The 22,590-nt window shown below is 36.5% G+C and overlaps 1 protein-coding gene and 1 long non-coding RNA gene across 2 annotated transcripts in view; one reads left to right on the top strand and one right to left on the bottom strand.

Annotated features, from left to right (window-relative positions):
- NETO1 (neuropilin and tolloid like 1) overlaps positions 1-8,552 on the bottom strand; it is a 165,124-nt gene extending 156,572 nt beyond the window's left edge. Inside the window, exons 1-2 of the mRNA XM_077135249.1 lie at positions 8,477-8,552; positions 3,907-3,980 (exon numbers count right to left, since the gene is read on the bottom strand). Coding sequence (XP_076991364.1) covers positions 3,907-3,980; positions 8,477-8,505 — 103 coding nt within the window. The 5' untranslated portion in view covers positions 8,506-8,552. The remainder of the gene's footprint in view (positions 1-3,906; positions 3,981-8,476) is intronic.
- Positions 237-19,170, top strand: LOC143661957 (uncharacterized). Its single transcript, XR_013165038.1, has 4 exons — positions 237-746; positions 2,420-2,572; positions 17,298-17,406; positions 18,049-19,170. It is a non-coding gene; the product is annotated as an uncharacterized LOC143661957 (long non-coding RNA).
- The last annotated feature ends 3,420 nt before the right edge of the window (positions 19,171-22,590 follow it).

Genomic DNA, 22,590 nt, shown 5'->3' with positions numbered 1-22,590 from the left:
GGGCCAAACCCAAGGCATATGGAACAAATACCGCTCCAGAATGTGACAATTTCAAACTAAAATAAAACAAAAAGCTCAGGTGTATATAATAGATACCTTTTAAAGAAATATCTAGCGACTTCTTCACTCTGCATATAATAGCATATTTAAAGGTGAGTTGTGTTACTCTGAAAGGTGTTACATTTATTCTCTTAAAAGAATAGACAGCACATTTTAACCAAACAATTTCTGCTGTTCCTTTGTCCCTTTAAGATGTACTTGAAAAGAGTTAACATTATTTCTGTTGCCCACCTTACTTACTGGATCTCTCCAGATTAGGCTGAAATGGGCATTATTTGAAACGTAAGCTTACCTAAGCTGTCTTCATATTTCAAAGGTGCTCTGGAAGAAGGAATTCAGGAGACTTTCTATTCACCCTTCACTGCACGCAGAGGCCTCTATTATTCCATCTTGGTTCATTCCTGTGTTTCTTTAAGCTAGCTATTTGTGGTTCTTACTCTGAGCCAGCCTGCATTATATCCACCATCACATGGGTTACAGAGTGCTAAAACAGCTTAAAGTGTGCATTTCTATCTTCATAGAGCCCCAAATATAATCCATAATCAACCTGATTCACAGTCAAGCTCTTCAGCCACTGTGCGTCTTCTGCAGTTACAAGCCTTTCTCTGACCCATCATTTCAGGCTGTACACCACTAAATAAAGCTGAGACAAGCCGCAGGGATTCACCTGACTCTAGAATAATGAGGTATGAAGTCCAAGAAAAGAATACAAATGTGTCCACAGTTATTTTGAATCAAAATAGAACAAACACACACACACACACACGCACACCAACCTATTTTGGAAGCTGCCATGATTATATTTCAGAGTGTATTTTTTTCTCCTTATTAAATGTGGTATGTTCCTTTTATCTCAGAATTACTCAGAAGTAAAAGATTCCATTTCAAAAAAAGCATTTAAAGTTCTTAATTTCCCAATTTTCACCATTTTTATGGAGCTACCCTCATCACAATCAAGAACAGTATCTAGTGCATCAATAATGCTAACTAGAACTGCATACCCAATAATTGCCACACCTTTATCAATACCTTGGCTATTAAGACTTTTCTTAGATTTTTTTAAAGATGGCTAGAGCAGCAGTATTTAGTTTAGTATTTGATTTAAAATTTAAATATTAGCATAAATGAGATAAATATTTTATTTCCAATATATCAGTCACGGCATGATACCTACATGTCTTAAGCTCTTCCATAGACTTGCCTTCACCTCTCTTCCTGAGGTTTGAGTTGGCCATTGTTTTTGGAGAGAGAGAATGCTGACTGTGTCAAAACTTTGATGGCCCCCTTTCTTAGCCCCCTTACCAGTTGCTGACTATTTCTGGCAATATGGAAACATTGGAAGAATGTACCCAACATTATCTATTACACTTGCTTGAAGTTAGAACAGAGATTCTGCCCCTTTGGCAAAGCAATATGAAAGTAAAGTACAATTATTCATGCCACTAATAATCTATTTAAAAGTGATTCTGGCAAAGAAGCAGAAATAAATGTCAAGATGTAATAACATCCGAGTAAAGGCAGTGGTCTTGAAGCTTGGAGTTGTTTCATTTAGAATAATTTAAAATAACTAAGGTTATCAGATCATTTGTTTCCAAAATACTATTTCCAGGTATAGCAATATATCCTGTAGATTTATATCCAGCAATACATTATAATAATACAATTACTAAGACTGTTTCAGAAACAATACATGGCATCAATTATTCTGAACAACAAATTAAACGTGATGTGGAATTTGGCTCTGTATCTGACTCATAGAAACTTATGGACATTTTTCGTTAAATTTAGTTTGCTAATTCAGGCTTTAACATATTTTGTAGTTTTGATTTTCTTTAAACATTCTATTTATTATGGTAGCTCTTTAGTAAATCAGTTTGTTTCATTCACTTAGTTTTATTTATTAAATCATAGGCAGGCATTTATGAATCTTGTCTACTTGTCAATTTTTGAATGCACACTGTATTATTTATTACTCAAACATAATATTGCATATATAAACTTAGTTGATTAATAAATATTTTTGAATTAATGTTGGGTCTTTAACAAGAGAATATTAGGGAAACTGAGCAAATAACAAGCAGTTTCTTTCTGTATGGACTTTGCATATCCCAAATCAGTATTTGTAAGGACCTGTACTCCTTGAAAATGTGGAAGACAGGAGAAAAGAACCAGTTTACTTAAGACTCAATAATTATTTTAAAGCTTTTCATATAACTCAAACAAGTGAAATTAACTCCCAGGTTTTTCTGTCCAGGTCCTTCTATTATTTCTCCTGTCATATGATGAAATCTCTAATCTTTTTTACTTCACGAACATTTCCCTGAAAACTAGGTCTGCTTTGTCCATATTCCCCCTAAAGTTTGGTGTCCAGCATGAAATACAGCCTGGGGGCTGCTCTAGGTGGGTGCTGCGCCCCTGCCAACCCCATCGCGTCACCGGAGCCTGGACTGCACCCACCCGCGTGGAATTGGGGTCCGACCGAGAAAGAGTTCCAGGTGATTCGCTGGCACTGGTACGTTTGAAGGGTGCGGGGTGGGGGGTGGGGGGAGGCACACGGGACAACAAGTGCTGCCTACTAACTTTGTCCTGGGGGGGTTTATTTCTGATAAGGTAGTTAAAAATTGATTTTCCTCATTTAGCTGCTAAATCCCATTATAGCTCATATAGTGCTAGTGATTAATGATCATTCCCAGGATTTAAAAAAAAAAATCCACTAAACTGCTTTTGATTCCACTCCCTTCCATTCAATGATAGTGATGGTGGTGACAGCAGTAATGCATATTTCCTCAGTGTTTACCTAGTGCTACATGCTCTGCTAGATCATCCATGCATATTATTCCATTTTAACTGCACACATTTCCTTTTAAGAAAAGGAAGCAGACTTCAGAAACAAAGAATTGGACCAGGTCCAAAGCTCATAGTGGCATTTCATTGATTTGAACACAGATCTATCTAACTTCAGAATCTACCATCTTAAATTCTGCACAGACCTCTTTCTCCAACATGTACGTGTACACACACCTTAGATATGAGACAGGGCTGTTTCCCAGATTGTGTTTTATATTTCTCAGTTTGGTGTTTTTTAATATCCTCTCCAAGTTCATTGTAAACACTGTCACCATCATTCCATGTGAGAACATCCTAGCTTAGTGCCATCAATATCTTCTTTTATTTACTAACATTTCACATCCAGTCAGGTAAATGAAAAAATATCGCTAAAAGCATGTCCAAGGACAGAGTCCTCTATAATCCCATCCCTGGCTGATGCCCACACATATTAAACATCAATCTTATGAGATTCTTATTCTCCTAATTAACCCTACTATCTGCCATTTGAAGCCTGTATATTTATTAAAGCCTACATATATATTATATTTCAAGTTTAATACATAGAGATCATAAGGCTTAGAGGTTTGCAGAAGAGGCAGGAAAATGGAGAGAATGGGAATTCAGCAGACTGTTGTAGGAAAGCAGGGAATGGAGCACAAGCAGGGTTTGCAGTAATTGAATGAGGGTCTCAGGCAGGCATGGAAGGACATAGGATAAGGGGAAATACTCAAAAGCTGGCGTAAACTCTTCAGAAAAATCTAAGCGTGCCTGGTTTTTGATACGGGGAATGGAGCATGACTACAGGAAATTAGAGTGTTTTGTGCCTATGCTTAAATCTAAAACCTAGTTAGGCCCAGGAAGAACTATGTCCACTATAAGACATGGCTCCAACAATAAAGAACAAGATACACAAAATAACTGGGAGGCAATAAGTTTGGGCCAGAGTCTCTGACTTACAGAATGAGTAAGATAACACATATGGAAAATAGGTATGAAAATCTGAGAGCCACTGCTTACTTGAGAGGAAAATAAAGATGTAACTGTGATCCAAGGCAGGACAGGTGCCAGGTCCCCAGTTGGCTGCCAGGAAACTGGAGGGACAAAGTAAAAGTCCATTAGGTAAGTGACCCTTAAGCTAGGTGGGCGACGGGCCTAAGTCCCACCAAATTTATCACCATAGGAATTATGACGTCATCTCTGAGGTGGAAGGAAAGCAGAGGGACAAAATTAAACCAGGGGCTGAAATTTCTACTTCTTATCCACAAGCAGTTATTTGGAAATGTTGCATCATGCCTTTCATCGTGGACTCTAATGAGTGCTTTCTTTTCATCTTCTAGTTTGCATCCCTAGTTTAAAAAGAAATAAAACTAATTTTAAATAATTTCTTCTGGGCAAGCTTTGATATCTCTTCACTGAAAACTTCATCTCTTTCTAAGTGTTTCTAAATTATCATTTAATTTTTTTAGAGTTTCACTGGAAGTTGAGGTAATAGCGAGTGAACTATGTTTTACCTCTTTTGAATATTTGAATTTTGAAATATTCAATATTTGAGTAATTTAATATTTTTTTATTTCACTCTTTGGATAACTGTCTTTGATACTTTCATAAGTTTCATTCTGAATCTTTAGTCTCATTCAGAATCCTTAGTTTCCTATATTTTTAACCTTCATTTTGCTTCCAGTTTTGTTGGCCCTGCCTTTTCCATTTTGAACACCACTGATGTTGGTAAAAAGGACATACAAAAGGATTTGAGTAATCTATATTTCCCCCATCACTACTACCATTAAACGAGTGCATTAATTAAGGCAAAACAGTAGCTTCTATAAAAGACAACTTTGAAATCTCAGCAGCCTGACGACATTGAAATGTATTTCTTGCTCAAACCAAATATAATTGATATCCAGGGAGTGAGATTGTCCCTGCTTCACGCAGTCATATAGGTTGTCCTGCTAATGGAAGCTCTGCCATCATCAACAGATGTCTTCCAAGGCCACCCTGGGGTTGACGTTCAGCCAATATCAGGGGGAGAAAGAATATAGAGAATCATCTGGGAGGTTTTTGTGGATGAGTCTACACAACATTTGTAGAAGTACAAATGGCTGGAAAATGTGCCCTGGGTAAGCAACTGCTTCCCAGCAAAAGTCATGGAAGGTTAAATAAATATTGATGGATAGAAGCTCATTTCTGCCAAATTCCATCTCTCTGGCCATCTGTTTCTATACTAAGGAACATATTACCTCCAAGGGAGGAAATCCAAGTTTCCATCCAATTTCTGCATCTGATTCATGAATTTTGGGTTTTGAACAGTCTCTTCAACCAGTCCAAGTGGTACAGCCATCCATGGACTAGAATATATACATATTATAAGAAACCTCCCACCCTACCCCTGCCACCAAACATCAAAAGTGCAGTAGAAGAGGACAGCCATGATAGAAACTGCTGTTACAACCCTCGTCTGTAAGACTGGATGATAATAACTTTTGCCTCTCATGTTGTTGTGTGGATGACTGAATGAAGTCACCTAAACCATGTAAAGCACTGCCCATCGCTCTGTAGTCTCTACAGAAGTGTTAGCATGTCAGCCATGGGGAATGAGAAATGGCAACTAGTTGGAAATATTGGACAACTCTCAGACAGAAACAGCTTTACTTATACCTGTACTTGTTTGTTCCTACTCTTGAGGAGACCTGTACCTTGTCGTGAAAATGAGATTTAAATGTAAAAAGAAAAATGATAAAGATTCTCATTTGGGATTCATGAAAAAATCATTTGTGCTCTCAAGGTAAGGAAAGATTTTCTAAATAAGAAACAGAATACAGTAACAATAAAGGAAGTCTTAAATCATTGGGCTAGCTGGAAATAAAGAGCCTCTATTCTCAAAAGAAACAATAAAGAGACTGAAAAGCACCAGGTACCAAATGGAGGAAGAGACTACACCTAGAATAACTGAGTACAGTAGAAGCTCTGCTGGCCTGTTCTAGCTGCTCTTGACTCTACTGAGTTTCCCAACAGCTGTAGCTAAGACTGTTTTATTAGAAGTAACATCAACTGCTGTCTTGAATGCAGTGGCTCAGGAAGGGATTCTGGACTTGAAGGTAATTGGTCAGATAATGTAATTCCTCTTTAGGAGGCCAGCGGGAAACCCCGGATCTTTCATTTGCAATAAGCTTCTGGGTGATGATGGTAACGATTGTCCATGGATCACACTTTGAGAGGCAAAAGGTGAGGTTATTAATATTCATGTTTTCAGCATAACCTTCCTAACAGACAAAGCTCTTTTGTTTCTTTGAAAATGTGTGAAAAAAATTCACACACCTGAATTCATTGCAGTGATTGAAAAGATTCCAAATCTTAATATTAGCGCTTGCCCATCTTAGACTTGACTATAATGACTTTTTGAAATGTATAGTCATCTTTTGGATTGATTTCTTTTCATAATTCATTTTTCCATATGTTTAGCTTATTAGTTATACTTTTTTTTAGTATTCTTTAATCTTATCCTAAATTCAAGCACAGTTCCCTGACTTTTGAAACCCTACTTTAAATTATTTTTTCCCGACAATACAAAAACCTAAGAACTCTTTAAAATCAGTTCACATCTTTTAAATTAAATCAATTAATACAGTAAGTTAAATGGACTAATTTCAGTTAACTTAAAAATTTCTTATGCATTTTAATTCCATAAGTATTTTGAACTCTACAAGATACCATTATTGCTGTTATTATTTCATAAGTAAATATCTATTTAGATTTACATCCACACATCTCTTTCTTTGCTTTTGATCTCTTCATGTATCTCCTATTCATTTGCTTTCTTTCTGAAAAATACTCTCATATTTCTTTTAATGAAGACCTGCTATTAATCAAAGCTCTCAGTTTTATCTGCAAATGTATTTATTTCACCTTCATTTTAAAGATTCTACTCTCTTTTCTTTTAGATTCATTTTTTTTCCCCTGCTGAGAAGTCAGCTGTCAGCTGTATTCTTGCTGCTTGGAAAATATAGCTTTTTTTTTTACACTAGCAGCATTCAAATTTTTTGTCTATGTCTTTGGTTTTTAAAAATTTTACTATGATTGTCTACATGTAATTTTCTTTATATTTCTCATGTTAGCATTTTGCCACGATTATTCAAACTGTATCATGATATATTTTGCCAATTTAATAAAGTTCTTAACTATTACATTTGCAAATAGTATATTGGTTTCATTATTTTAATCCTGTTGGGGTCTGTTTTGATTAATGATTGGATGATAGATAAATAGGTAGATCTTTTGTTATTCTTATTACTATATCCTCTACATTTACCATGGTACAGTTTCCTTTGTGTATATATTTTCCCTTTGTCTCTCTATGCTTCAGTTTGAATAGTTTCTTCTTACTGCTACTTCATTCAACTAGTTCTCTCCTTAGCCATGTCTAAACTCTGCTAAACCCATCCACTTATTTCTTAATTTCAAATATTGTGTTTGTTCAATATTACACACTTAAAATTTATTTTCTAGTTTCCTGCAAGTTTCTCAAACTTGTGTCTTAATTCTTGAGTATATTATGCAACATTGTTTTATTTTTAACTATTGAATATATTTTGTAATGTTATTTTAAATTGAGTATTTCTATTGTAAAGTTGGGGGTCACTTCAAATTGATTTTTTAGAAAATAGTTTGATCACTATTTCTAGTTTGTATTACTGGGAACATTAGTCCAAATTATTTATTTCTCCATTACTCAAAGTTGAACACTGTAATCTTTCATGTTATTTTGAATATCAAGTGTATTATTCATTATTTTATACCTAAAAGCACATCTTTAAATTCATAGCTAATTTAATAAGATATTCTCTGAAAATATCCAATATAACATTCACATTGATGCATGATACAAATTACATGATTTATTTGAAAATAACTTTAAACACTGAGTCATATGCAACAACAGGTTGCATATAGAAAAATGCCAGTGAGAGCACTAAAAAGGAGCATTTGGATTAACCACATATGCTGGTTAAGGTTCATTTAAAAAATAGTAACAGACTGTATTTATTATAATCTATTTATTAAGTGTTTATTTCATGTGAGACTCTATACTAACCATTTACTTTTTTTTTTTTTTTTGCATGGGCAGGCACCAGGAATCGAACTTAGGTCTCTGGCATGACAGGGGAGAACTCTTAACCATTTACTTTTATTGATCTTTGCACTATCCCTGGAGGCAGTCTCATTGGACTTTCAAAAATAGTTACCCATCTTTCATATATACATGAAATATGTATTTTGTATATACATATATACAAAAAATAAGTAACTAAAAGCTCATTTCTTCAGCCCTGATTTGTCATGAGCAAGCATTAAGCAGAGTTTCCCAAATTGTTTCTTTTTTATTTAAACTACAAAATTCTCTTTCAGATTAAAAATAAATAAAACAAAATAAAAATGAAAAAGTGGGCATTGAAATTCTCTCCATTAATTGAGCAATTTTGCTTAATAAAACTAACATAAATAAAGAATTGAAGAACTTTCACTGAACTCTGCTTTTGCTTAATAAAAAATCTTTAAAGGGGTTTAGTTTTTGCTACAATAGTTTCCTTACCTTTTGCTGTCAACAGTCATTTTTTTCATATCATCGTATTCAATGTATGATAATGAAAATATTGAATATTCAGAATTTTCCTGCAAAATAATTCCCAGAGAATTAGAATGCAAGGAGATATGTTTCATGCTCTAACAACATTTACATAATTTTCATTAAGTGCTGCATATGACACTTTTTTTTAATTTCATTTTTCTTAGGGTCACCTATTTTACGGTCTGTTATCATTGTTATATCAATGCAAATTTTCTTAAACACGAAAACATTAATCAAAAGAAATGGATTAAAATTCTCCAGAGAACTCACAGGCCAGTCCCAAGCACAAATACAATGCTTCGCATGTTGAGCCTCTTCAACAAATGTTTGCTGAACAAAATACATTTTTTGTTGCTCAATAATTGACTAAGGCAGTAGCAGCTCATATGGGGAGAAGCTAACTCTTTTAAGATGTATTTTGGAGGCAGACTTAAAAAGTCTTACTGCTTGATTTGATTTGGTGTTAGGTGCAGGGAGTATGGTGTGAGTAGAAAAAGAAGGAGGAGGTGAAGGAAGTACAGGAGAAGGAGAGAGGGAGGGAGAGGGGAGGTGAAGGCAAGATTAGGGAAAAAGAACTGAGTGGAGAGAATTCAAAGAAAACCACTAGGTATTTAGTCTTGCAGAACTGATTGGATTGTAAACTGGAGAAGACTGGGAGAAAAACAGACTTAGAGAAGGAATTTTGAGAGTTCTCTTTACATTTCAAAAACTGAGTTTGAAATACCTATTAGATATTCAGATGGAGACATCACACACACACACAAAACCCACAGAGTAGTCAGATGGGGGTACACATCGGGGATTTGTATTTAACTTGTTCAAGGGGCTACTTTCATATTTTTAATTTTCTCAGTATTATGAGTCTAAAAACAAATCAACTCAAGCTTTTAAACAGAGATAATGAAATCTGTACAATGCCACCTCTCTTTCTGATATATATTGAACATTCTTGATGCCCTAGGAAAAATGTATTTTAACTAAATTGATAGAACAAATGTAACATCATGTAACGTTTTTAAACATGACTATTTTTTTAAAGATGGAAGCAACTTAAAGAAATATCACCTAAAATGCATCAATAAATATAAACACATCTAAACAATCAATATAAAATGATCAAATATCCACATTTTACAAAATTTTACATAAAACCGAAAATTGTTTGAAAAAATTACATGTATATGTATATATATTTTGAGTTTAAGTTTCCTGGGAACCAAGGGGAAATGGAAAAAACCTATGATTTTAATTTATGGAAAAGGACAATAATAATGTGCATTTAGGAATCAGTTTATTCCTCCGGGTTTGAACTTTAAAGAGAAGAAAGCAAAGTAGTGGTTTCTTTGACCACATAATAATGAAATTGGAAAAATTCTCTCAACATATTTCTGATTTCACATGGTTATTTTATGCTTTGACCCCCCCCCCCACAAGACTGGAAAACTATTATTAAAATTCATTTAACATAGAAGAATATTCTAAATTTTGCCATTCTTTGAGTGGAATAATTTTATTGTGTTGAAATATGCCACTGAACATTATATTAACAATTATTACCTTGCGTCACTTATGAAGCTATTACTTTGATAAATTAATGCTACTGTCACTTATCATATGGTTTTAACTCTGAATGGACTTTGAATTCACGATGATTTCTGATGGAATGGTCCATTCTAGAAAGGAGGAATGGAATCAAACTCAAGTTAGGTAATATTAGTAACAACACGAAAATGAGCTTTATCCTCTGTCCACGGTATTCAAAAAGAACAGAGAATGGGAATGAACAGATACTAAACTAAAAGTATGATTTCTGAGATATCCTTTCTTTCATAACATTTCAGGTTGGGCCTTAGCTTTTAGAGGCTAAAATGTGTTTTGACAAAATTAATTTTAGAAAAATAAAAATCGTCTGTAATATATGCAAATAGTTCTGCTAATGACAAAATAATCTCATAATATAATTTTACTCAGTTTGTTCTTAACGGGCACAGGTACCTTGAGTATTGGCTGTTGCCAATTTATACCGTGAATTTTTGTTGTAAGATTAAATTAGCTGTTTTTCCTTGGGTTTCATGTCCAAAATTATCCTACTCTTTAACCCTTGGTAGAGAGTAATTCTTGATTCTGCAGGTTATTCTTAGTTATATTTAGTCTTCCAACGCTTCCTGATCCCATCTCCGTAGACACAACCTACCGGTGAATTTCTATCAGGGAAAAGTTCCTGTCCACATTATAAATCCTTTAAAGGGTAGATTAATATCTTAATATTAATTAGTCAAGATGTCACTTATTTCTAGAACGTTTTCATAGTGTATCATCTTCTAATTGCTTCAAATGTTTTAATGCGGTGGCTTTAGCGAATAAGGACCATTCCCTTTAAAGCTAGTATTTTATTTTCTACAACTCAAAAAACTGTATTCCTTTCAAAGACTCCATTTCAGCAAAAACATACTCAATAGATGTATCAACTATATAAGTTCACTACTGATTAAATAAAAATTACATATTGATAATTGCAAAATTAATTCTCATTCAAAGTGTCTTGGTTCACTTCTATGTATGAATATATTAACGTACACATGGTACAGAGCACTTTCAATTTATTTTTATTTCTCAGAAAAATGATTATTTGACAAAGATATCATCAAATACTTTGTAATTTTGCTCTCCTTTTGAAGGAAAATACGAAGTATACTATAATTCTTGTTGGTCGTGCACTAGTGAAATTGGAAGTGTTTAGAGGTATTGAAAACAAATGGACCCTACCAAACTGCTAGGGTGAAGTGTAGAAAATTTTCAGTGGAAAATTTTTTGTTAGATTTATGAATGTCAAAAATCATTCGATATTATTTGTTTCCTGTGCCTGCCCATGCAAAAAAATATCATGTGATATTAAAGTAATGCCAAGTAGTAACAAAATGCACAAAATGATAGAAAGAACAAGAATTATAGTCATAATGAGACATAACAGCACTCTACACTGATGAGTTCATTGGAAGAAAGGGGAAGAAATCAATGAGACTCACATCCTTTAGGAATGTACAATGATATTTCGATAGAAGGGAAATAAATGCTTTTTCCATTGAGAAGAATAGCTAAGATATAAATATCACTGAAAAATCTGAAAGGCTAATGAAATGATAAGATGTTAAAATAGCAACCCATGAGGCCTCTAGGTCCCTAACATGCTTACAAAATCAACTGAGTGTTCTACAGAAGTTTATACAAATCCTGATAAAGATTTTAGAGTCAAAACACTATATAGATAAGAAAAAAAAACATAAAGTCATCTGTTTATCTTGTTGAAGGCAGTTAAGAGATGTTAATCAAACTCTGCCTGGCACCTGCTACACTCAACACTCATCGCAAGTACGTCATTCATTCTCTGCTTTGTGAATTTGGCATCAATGGAGAGTTACAGCGACAGAAAAATTCTTGATTTAAGAAAAATTACTTATATAAGTAATCATGCTTTTGATGAGATATTTAAATACTTGTAAAAGGCATGATTCTTTGATCTTTGTGCATGAATGAATGATCAAATTATGGCATGACGGTTTAACTCACTAGTTGGTCAGCAGCATTTACAATACACTGTAGCAATGAATAGATTAAGTGATTTGGGAATACATAAGTACAAAGTATATGGGACGATATCAGCCGTAGTATTTTTGCTCACAATGTTTTTTTTACCTGTGTTCTAAAAAATGAGGGCTACAGTATTACAGAGAATCCAGAAAGTGAGGGGTTCTGCTAGAGAACCAGCCTGGAGTTAAAACAAAATTATTATTGCCGTAAAGAAAAAAATTAAGAGGACTTCTGTAGATTTGGGAAAAATAAAAGAGACATGAAAACTAAATGCAAGTTAACTATCTCCTTGGAAACATCGCACTGACAGATCTGGCAACAAGCTAACAGCTTTGGGTGGCAAGAGAGTCCTTCTCTGTACATGGTTTTAGCAGGATGGACTTACTGGGAGTGGCTATTAGGATGACATTGAAAGAGACTAAAAGGGAACAACCAAAAGTCAACTTTAAATGTGTAGTTGCAATCAAATATTATTATAGAAGATGATTATATGTTCTCACTTGTCTCCTCACTTTTAGAAAATATTTCTAAAATATATAAAAGAACTGTTGAATTTCTATTTTACTTACAAAGATCCAGATTATTACTTCTTGACTATTAATTCTGGAGTGTGAATTCACCTTCAATTTTAATCCATCTATATAATGCATCTAATGGCAGCTTTTCTTCAAAATACATCTTGCTAATTTCATAAAAGTTGAAAATAATTCAAACAGAAATAAATTATGATTGACAAAGTGTTTGCATGTTGATTTGCATTGGTGTGTTCTCCATATTCTCCATAGATAAGTGCCTCACAGATAACAGCCTGCCTATTGGACTGTCACAAGTTTCTGGAAATTATATGAACTTTCCTTTCATGGATCTACTTTATTCAGCACCATCAAGAGAATGTGATTGCTACTTGCTGAGGATGAAAAGCTGTAATATGGCATTCAAATTATTCTTTTACAGACAAATAATTACTTTCAAGCCAGATGAATCTGAGAATAAATAATATTGTTAATCAACTTGCTGCATTCAATGAACCTGCCAGTCAAAACACTTTTTAAATTTTATTGAAGGATTTGTCAATGAGAAGCTTGCATAAAAATTTCTGTAGACAAGTACAATCCACAAATGAGAGTGAATGCAATGGGCCTTTCATAGGCAATGGATTACAGCTGTGAAGGACTGATGTCTCACTATGTAGATGCATGTTACATTTACAAACAGAGGAGATAGATGCTTTAATGACTATCATATCAACATGATTTTGCGCGAACAAAGTGATGTGAAAACGTTCCCTAATTAGGACTTTCAGATGGCACTTAGTGAATTGTACTTTAGTGGATGTTGGTTGTTTTCATACATTGTAGTGCATTGAATAGCATATCCCCCAAATTCTTGTCCACCAGGAAACTCAGAATCTGACCTTATTTGGAAATGGGGTTGCTGCTGATTTGTTAGTTAAATTCAGGTGAGGTCTTATTGGATTAAGATGAGCTCTAAACCCAATGGCTGATGTTCTTATGGGAAGGGAAGAAAAGAAGGAAGGTCATGTAACAGTGGAGGCAGAAACTGGAGTGATGCAGGGACATGCCAAGGAACTCCAAGTGCAATGAAGGATTAGGGGACAATTATGATTACTGAATCATTATATAGATTTTTGTTTTTTACTCTCTAGTGTATAAGAATAGCCAGAGGGAAATACCTGAAATTATTGAACTGTAACTCAGCTGCCTTGATCTCTTATAATGATACTATAACATAGCCTTTATCTTGAGATTGTAAAAGCTTTGTGACAACCCTCACTTATACACCCTTTATCCTGTTTTTCAACTTTACAGTTTGTGATCACCAAAGATAGCCCCTAATGTTTATTAATGTAGGGCCTTGAGTCAGTCCAGGAATAATTCCAAGCTATCTTGATAACTGAAGCTGGATCTGATCAAAACTGGCCTGCCTGACACATGCAGCAGCTTAAACTTTCAGCTTTGAGTGAGGCTATACTCAGTATAATACTAAAAATCACACCCATCACCTTATTAAGGCTGCCGTTTACTTACATTCTGTGGCTAAGTGTGTAATCAATCTGCGCATGCTCAACAGTGAGCTTATCTCTAGCCTCTTCATCTCAGTCATTGTGCTTATTATCCCAATGCCTGCCCACCGTTTGGCAAGTACAAAACTAGCAGAATTTATGCAGCTTGCGGAGGCAGAATTTTAGGCGGTCTCATCTCTAGCTTCGTGACTAGCAATGAACTTTTTCTTTCTTTGAAACCCCGGTGTCTCAGGAATTGGTCATTTGAGCCCGTGGGGCAGAAAATCCACCCCCTTCGATTAGCATCCCAGGGATTGCTGGGAATACCAGATGCTAGGAAGAGGCATGGAAGGAAATCTCCCCCAGAGCCTTCGGAGGGAACACGGCCTCCCTGGCACCTGGATTTTGGACCTCCCCCTTCCAGAACTATGAGAGAATAAATTTGCTGTTTTAAGCCCCCATGTTTGTGATAATTTGTTAGTACAGCTACAGAAAACTGGCATATATCCTTGTAAATGTTCTTCAGCTTTTCCCCGGTGTGCAGGTACATTACCAAGAAATGTTTTGATGTGTCTGAGACTTGCTTTTCAGCTTTGTTAGCTGGGGTCAGAGCGACCATGGGCCGGGGAGGGGGGGAGGGGTTCCCTGCCTCCCAGCACTGAGCCAGCACTTGGGAGAAGTTACAGCATCCTGAGAATGCGAGGCTCTGCTCGGGCCTGTGGGGCGGACGCAGTCCCCACTTCCCTGGGAGCTCCGCAGAGTGCTGGTGCCAGGCCGCCTAGTTTCCCTGCCTGTCCCAGGTCTCTGCACGCGGCTGGATCTCACAGGGACCTCCCTGCCGGCTGCCCAGGTGGCCTCCCCAGCCAGCCAGCTCCCCCTGTCTTCACCTCAGAGACCCCACTGAGCTGTGTCCAGTCTCCCCAGGCCACAAAAGGGTCTGGAGATTTCCCTGGGTAAGAGCTCGCCCACCTGGCTTGTTGTCCCTCTCCAAGGCTCTGCCCTCAGCTGCCTCACAGCCAGCGTCCAGGGGACCATGACTGCATGTGTCCTGTCCAACCCTTCAGTTGTTTCAGGAGAGAGGCTCTCTCGGCTAAGCACCGAGCTCAGTGCTTTTTGCAGGCTATCTCACTTAATTCTAGAGAGATTATGGGATAAGCGCTGTTTCCCCTGAGGCTGAGAAAGGTGCCATCTAAACTTGCCCTACAGGAGAGACAGGACTGGGTTTGGAGGACAGCAGGGGCAGGTCCTCCCCAGCTCCAAAGCTTTGCAGAACTGTGAATCTGAATCAGAGGCTGAGATGTCCTCGGTCTTCCCCCCAAAAACATTCCAAGCTCTGTCTGGCAGGTCTTGCCTAAAATCTGGTGGCTCAGGGTGCTGGGGGGATGCTCTGACTCCTGATACAGGAGCTTACTGGCCTGACCTGTCCCCTAAATGCCACAACAGAGCTCTTGGTGAGGCCGGGACCTGTGAAAGATGCCACCAGGAGCCTCTCCCACACCCATCCCCATTCTGATAGTCATGATACCTTGAAACCAAAATGATAGAATCAAGGAAGAAGACAACTTAACGACCAATTTCTACATAACCCATTCTAAGAATGAGAATTAAGCTCCATTTGCTCCTTTCCTGACATAAAATCAGAAACTCTTGCCTTTATTTTCTTCTCATTTTTCCTTTAAAATAGTTTTAATTTTTCTTTTTCAATCTGCAAAACTAAAAATCGAACCCTTGATATTTTCTTCTTCTTTCTTGAAATACTTGACTGCATAGTAGGCTTTGGTCATTTTCATTTTGTATGCAACAGAATAAGGATATGTTTCTGAATAAGCCAAGGATGTCTGTCTGTCCCGGGCCTCTCTGAGATGGACCCCTTCACATGAAACTCCTTTGGGAGCTTCTAGCCCCTGGACAGAGCCCTCCTGCTCTGTCTTGTCTTTCTTTTCTTGCTCTGGACTTCAGTTGGCTGCTTCGCCCAGCGGTTGTAAAAGCAAATGATCTTTCACTTGTTTCTCTGCAGATTCGCTTAGTCATTTCTTTTCACAGAATCTGTGCATTCCTGACTTCTTTATTATTCCAAATAGAAATTTACTGTATAAAGTTAAACAGCATCCTTCCTTTGTACTTCCATATGACGTCATTTTTTTTCTTTGTATGCCATATGGCGGGGTCACATTTCAGTTTTTTTTCCATGTGAGTATCCGTTATTGCAGCACCATTTATTGAATTTTTGTTCATTTGTTTTTGTGGTTTTCTTTTGTTTGTTTGGGAAGTGCATGGGTCAGGAATCAAACCCGGGTCTCTGGTATGGCAGTCAAGAATTCTACCACTGAACTGCCCTCGCACACCAACATCATGTGTTTTTATTTCTAGTTTTCAAATGTTGAATAATAAAAGAACTCACAGAAACAAATGTATGTGTCTTGGGACAAAAAGGAAATGTGGCTACCATGCTAAATTCTAATTAGAGAAGGAATTCTTAATGTTTCAGCTTATAGCCTATTAGGAAGTTTCCAATAATGTAAAACTTCTGGAATTGTCTTGTTCAAAACAGAGAGAATTTAAATGGCATTATGCTTTTTTCAAAATGAAGAAGTTACATATTGATAATATCATATATTGATGTAAGTAACAAGGAGACTAATTCATTAATCTAACCAACAAACATTTGTTGAGCAGCTCCTACGTTTGGGCATTCTTCCAACTGCTGGGGTATGGCAGAGAACAGACAGGCAAAATCCTTGCCTTGTAGAGCTTAGAATTTCAGCAATAGATATTTAATAGATCAGATATTGATAAGTTCTGTAAAGAAAAATAAAGAGGAGGAAGGGGTAGGAAAAGAAGACATTAAATATCAGTTAGAATAAGAGGGAAAGCTTTTCGGATAGGGGACCCTTTGTTCAGATCCAAGAGGGATGTGAGGTTGACCTGGGAACACTCTCCTAGTGACAGGGCCCAGGCCTTGACTCCCGAATGTCCTGCCTCTGAAAAGGTCATCTGTTTCTGAATATAAATTCTGTTTGCTTCTAAAATTAATAGTACAAATAGCTGTTAAGCTTCCAGGCTCATGCACAAATCCTAAATACTTACTAATTCGACTAAATGGGTGGTTCAGTGGGCATATCAGAATATGAGAGAATACTGAACGTTTACAGTGCATTAAATATCCATCCGCAGAAAAATGCCATTTCAAGCACTGTCTGAGAGAAGGCAGCGCAGCTCGAGTGAGCTCAAAAACTCATCCCACGGAAATGTGAACATCAGCAGCGCTCTTCGTCTGATGAAGGTAGTAAAGAAAGAACTGTCCCTGCCCCCTCCCCCTAATTGTGTGGACATGCCTTGCTCTAGGGGTTGTGGATCTGCAGCTCCATGCCCTTTTTCAGGGACTATGCCTGGTAGATTGGGAAAAACTCACTACGATGCACTTTAGGAAATTATGACCCCTTTAGGATGGGTGGGTTGGTGGCATTCTCAGGGTCTGTGGCACTCACACAACTGACTGTTGTTAACTGTCCTTGGGTGCCAAACACTTTCCATTCTCTTTACCCATACTAGGATACTTCCAGCATTTCCAGAGACTGACAGAGCTGAGGTTTAAATCCAGGCCTTGCTTACACCAAAGAGCATGGTCTACTGTTCTAGGCCAGGGGTTCTCACAGTTTAGCTTGCAGCAGAATCAGTCAGAGAGCCCCTGAAAGCACAGGCGGGGGTCCCCACCCCCAGCAATTGTGATTTAGTGGGTCTGGGGCGGGGCCCCAAAATGCGCTGTCCTAAGGAGTTCCCCAGTGATGCTGACACTGCCAGTGCACGTTACACGCAAAGGAAGACTGAACCATTCTCTGCTGACCTATAAAAGCTCACTTTTGCTTTTAGAAGATTTGAAAGTTGGGCTTTGAAGTTATCGCCTTCAGTTTCTGCTTTTGCCTAGGATCACCTGGTCTGTGGAAGAAAGAGGCCTTGGTTCTGGAAACCAATTCCATTTTCTCTGGATTCGCTCCCTTTATCCTCCACGATGGTTGCTAGGACAGCAGAGCAGCCAGAGACTACGCTTTCCCATGCTGGAAAGCAACGATGACTTCTTTTAGAATTATGGTTTAAAGGCGAGTAAACGACTCTGCTGCAATAAGTATCAGGAAGAGAGCAGCAGCTTGCAGAGTGGACTTAACTCCTATGAGAAAACGGTTTCAAACAGTTGGCATCATCGTCACTGCTGGGCAGCTCATTCTCTCTAACCTGCCTTAACCCAGTAAATCTGGATGCTGCCCTGGTGGTGTGGCAGGGCATGGCCATTACAATGCCCTTAATAAGATTCTTTGCCAAGTACTTTTTTTCTGAGGGAAGCACAACTCTCGAAGTTCAGTGAAAATGAAAAGGAGAACAAGTCTCTTGAGGGTTTTTATTCTCAAAAATTATTTTCTGAAATGTCCCATCTTCAGACATGCATCATTCCTAAGAGGCTGAAAGGTCTCTGCAAAGACAGGGCATCCAAAACATTTCCTAATTCAACCATTTTGAGTTGCCCTCACATCTTGTAGCTTAAGAACTTAATTAGTAACTCAAGAGCTACTACTTTTTGCTAACATGGGCTGGGTAGTGAGTGGTGACCCAGTCTTAGGGCTATAGGCGGGGTTATCTCATTTGAGCTCCATGGTGATGGAAAGGAGATGGGAAGAATGAAACATCTAAGTTTTGGAGGGAAAGCACGTCCTTTCCCCAAATGCTGTAGCATCACCCTGCATCCGTGGCAGAGGGTCCTATGATATGGAGAAAGCTTCATGGCTACCACCAGAGAGAAGCCATGGGATCTCACTGTATGGTTAGTGCAGAGAATTCTTGGAGGATGAGCCTAAGTTGGGTTCTACAGTCTAGCAACCAAAGTCAGCCCTGATGAACTGACTAAAAGCTACATCTCCGTGATACACTCCATTCACCTCCAGCAGGTTTAACAGGACCCACTTTTTTCATATCAAGTCCAAAAATCCACTCACTTTTTTATTAGAAAAGAGATCACTTACTTGGAATCATTCAGCAAGTATTTCAAGGGCATAATTTCAAGGCATTTGGATGTGATTTTAGATGAACAAATAAAAAAGGTTTCAGCATTTAAGAATTTGAATAAACTGCACTATATCTCATCAAGAACACTTGTGGAATATTAATGTACATACTTAAGAGTTCCACATCTCTTCAATTTCAATTCAAAATACCACAACCTTAAAAAATAATCATGTCAGCTTCTTGAAAACAGGATGACAGGACTAGTTTCCTGCTATAATTGACAATGAATCATTTTGAATTGGGGTCTTCCGTATGGGTATATATTTAGTATTAAAATGTAACATACTTTAATTTGCACAGAGCTCCCCAAATAAAATTCAACCTAGAGAAATAAATACATCATTGAATAAATATAATAAATACAAAATTGATTCCCCAAATCACTGGAATTAGATTTTTATGATAATCACTTTAATATCACTATTTTTGCTAGGACTAAAAAAATGATGCCGAATTCTCCATTTAGCTCTATGTGTGTAATGGATAAGAAAACATGTGGAAGAAATGGAAAATTCAACACTAATTTTACAATTAAAGTAAGCGCTTAAAAGAGGCTTTCTGTTTTTTTTCTCCATAAATTGGTTTGGCCTAGACATACTGGGAATGCCTAGTCAGAAGGAAGTGAAATTTCAATACTGTGTTACTGCATCCCAAATCCAATTCAGTGTCTACAAAGTATATATGCTATCTATTCCTCTCCTTGTCTGCTCACACGTAGTAGTTTGTACAGAGAATCTGAAACCCTTAATCAAAGGAGTGAGGCATTATTTTTCTAGGAATATCCAGGAAAAAAATGAGAAATAAGATATTTTTGGTTGATAAGGCCCCTGAAATTATGCTAAGTATGGTACCACCTGTTGTGAGAATAAGTGCAAAAAAGGAATAAGTTCCACTAATTTTTTCTGGTGTTCTAGACATGTACAATTTCTGCAGTGTTCTATAAGAACTTTTGAGAAGTTCAGTATATAACACTAACCAGTAGCCAAAGCAGACTTGAGGTAGTACAAACTTTCATTTGATTTGACCAAATCAAAGGTCAATTTTTTTACTCTCATGATTGTTTCATTCAATGCTTACCATAAATTGATAACCTAACAGTGGAATAACCTAGCATCTTACTGATAATAATAGCAGTCAAGAATAAAATGCAAGGTGGCACACCCATTAACTGAAGTTCACTGAATGTTTATTAAAATAGGTTTATGAGAACAAGGTCCCAGAAGTGGTAAGGCTGATAATGCTCTAACATTAAAAGCACATGTTAGAGCATTTTTTTTCATATGCTACTCTATATTTTCAGGGAGCAGGATGTTTAAAACGTTGAAATTTAATTTTAAAAAGTGCATTACAAACCTAATTTCCTCTAAAAGTTGTAAGAAGCTCTTACATTAAATAAGCTATAAGCTATCATGCAGATTTAGAAGGATGAGGACAAGTTTGAGATAAAAGGCAGAGAAGCAAGAGTCTCAAGTAAGGGGAGTCCAGGTAAGCCACAGAAGGGGGATTTGCTCAGCCTGAAATTCTTGGAGCAGGACAGGCATTAAAATGTTGTCAGATGAGGAAAGGAGAGGCACCAGAAAAAAGTGTCCTGCACATTTTCTAATGTTTTGGGTAAATCTTAGAAATCCATAACATGCATCATATTTCATAACTTCTCAATTGAGATCTTTGTAGAGTCACAAATAAATCATACTTGACAGAGTTTAAGGAAGTATTTTAACCTTTACCCTACTAAGAAATTTTTAAAAATACCCACAAAGCAGAAACTCCATATTGTTGAAAATGTAAACAGAATGTAGAAATAATCACATTTCATTTTACTGAATGTCACTTAAAATTTAGTTATTTGATAAATTGGAAATACAATTTCTAATTTATAAATAAAAGTAGATTCATTAGAATAACTCCATGTTATTAAAATACAAAGGTGCAGCAAAAAATTGTGCATAGAACATGACGTAACAGCATGAAATGAGAAATGATGTTAACCTCATCAACTGCAAATTATTTAATCAATTGAAATTGACTGAAATTAACTAATTATATTTTTATTTGTTCATAATATTAATTTAGATTTACTTAAGAGCTAATTCAGCATGATAATATAAAATTTCTTTTTTAAGTTGTTGAGTCCACTTATTTTGAAGGCTTTATTTCAGGAGCATAATCACATAAGTGCTAGGTCAAGGTGACTAGCATGGGCATGTATATCTTAGGTATCAAGTCTTGGGTATTTCTCATATTTTCAAGTGCTTTCTCCTGGAATTCATTCAAGGCTCTTCATTTTCACTTTATATATTCTCTTTTTTATTTTCTAATGTGCAATTACACCCAAGATGTTCTATAGACATCACTAGAGTTCATTTTTATTTAAAGGACAATAGTATGTCTCTGTTGTAAGCATTGCTGGTATATTTAATTATTTTAACCTGAACTTCAACATTTCACATTTTAGTTAAAGAATTAAAATTCAACAGATCTATGAGAACATGACTGTAAACTATATGGATGTCGTGAAAGGTTTCAAGCAATTTGTCTTGCTCTTTAGTAGTCACTTTTAATCTGATTATATATTACCTTTATAATTAAAAAAAATCAATGTATTTGATTGACCTTCCCATGATAGCCCCATGTTTTAGGCAGGGCAAATATTACTCACAAAATAAAAATGAGGAAACTGAAAGTCAGAGAGGCTGTGGCTCCTCAAAATCTCTGGAGCAGGCAATTGTCAGATCCAGGAGGCCTAAAACCCTGACTCCAAGACTGCTGCACTTGACATTGAGCTCAAAGCAGGTACTATGGATGAATGAGGGGGGAGTGGATGGAAAGACAGAAGGAAGCAATAGCAGCATGCTTGATATCAAGAGAAAGTGTGGATAAACACACAATCCTTAACTTAAAGAAACTTTCAATGAGGGGAGTGTTGAGATTTGTAGAAGAGGGCATTCTAGAAGGGTAAATTGAATGCTGCAAAATTGAAGAGGAAGAAGAGGAAAATAAGAGTCTGGTTTTAGGAAAAAACAACCTAATGCCTCAAAAATCTAAGTATCTGAGACATTGACACAGGATTGCATATTTTTATAGAGGTTTAGAACTCATTATCAGAAGGGTTTATGTAATTGTAGACAGTATTGGAAACTTCTGTAAGCTCTGAGGGGTAAAGCGAAATTTTAAGGTATTTTGAAAACTTAAACTTATCACTGTACCCCTAACAATACCAGAAATACGAAAGGTAGGCATTAGTAAGTGAATCTTATTATTTCACAAAGTAGATTCTCAATAACAACATGCTGAAATAAATAGGATTAGCCTTATATGGTTGCATTAAGTAGGAATAACTGACTATGGATATCACATAGAGGTTATTGTTCCAAAGTAAGACACTCATTTTGAATCTTCAGTACCAGTTCCT

This window comes from Tamandua tetradactyla, chromosome 18, assembly GCF_023851605.1.
Source record: "Tamandua tetradactyla isolate mTamTet1 chromosome 18, mTamTet1.pri, whole genome shotgun sequence".
In the NCBI taxonomy this organism is placed as follows: Eukaryota; Metazoa; Chordata; class Mammalia; order Pilosa; family Myrmecophagidae; genus Tamandua; species Tamandua tetradactyla.
This window is presented reverse-complemented; position numbering and strand designations above follow the sequence as displayed.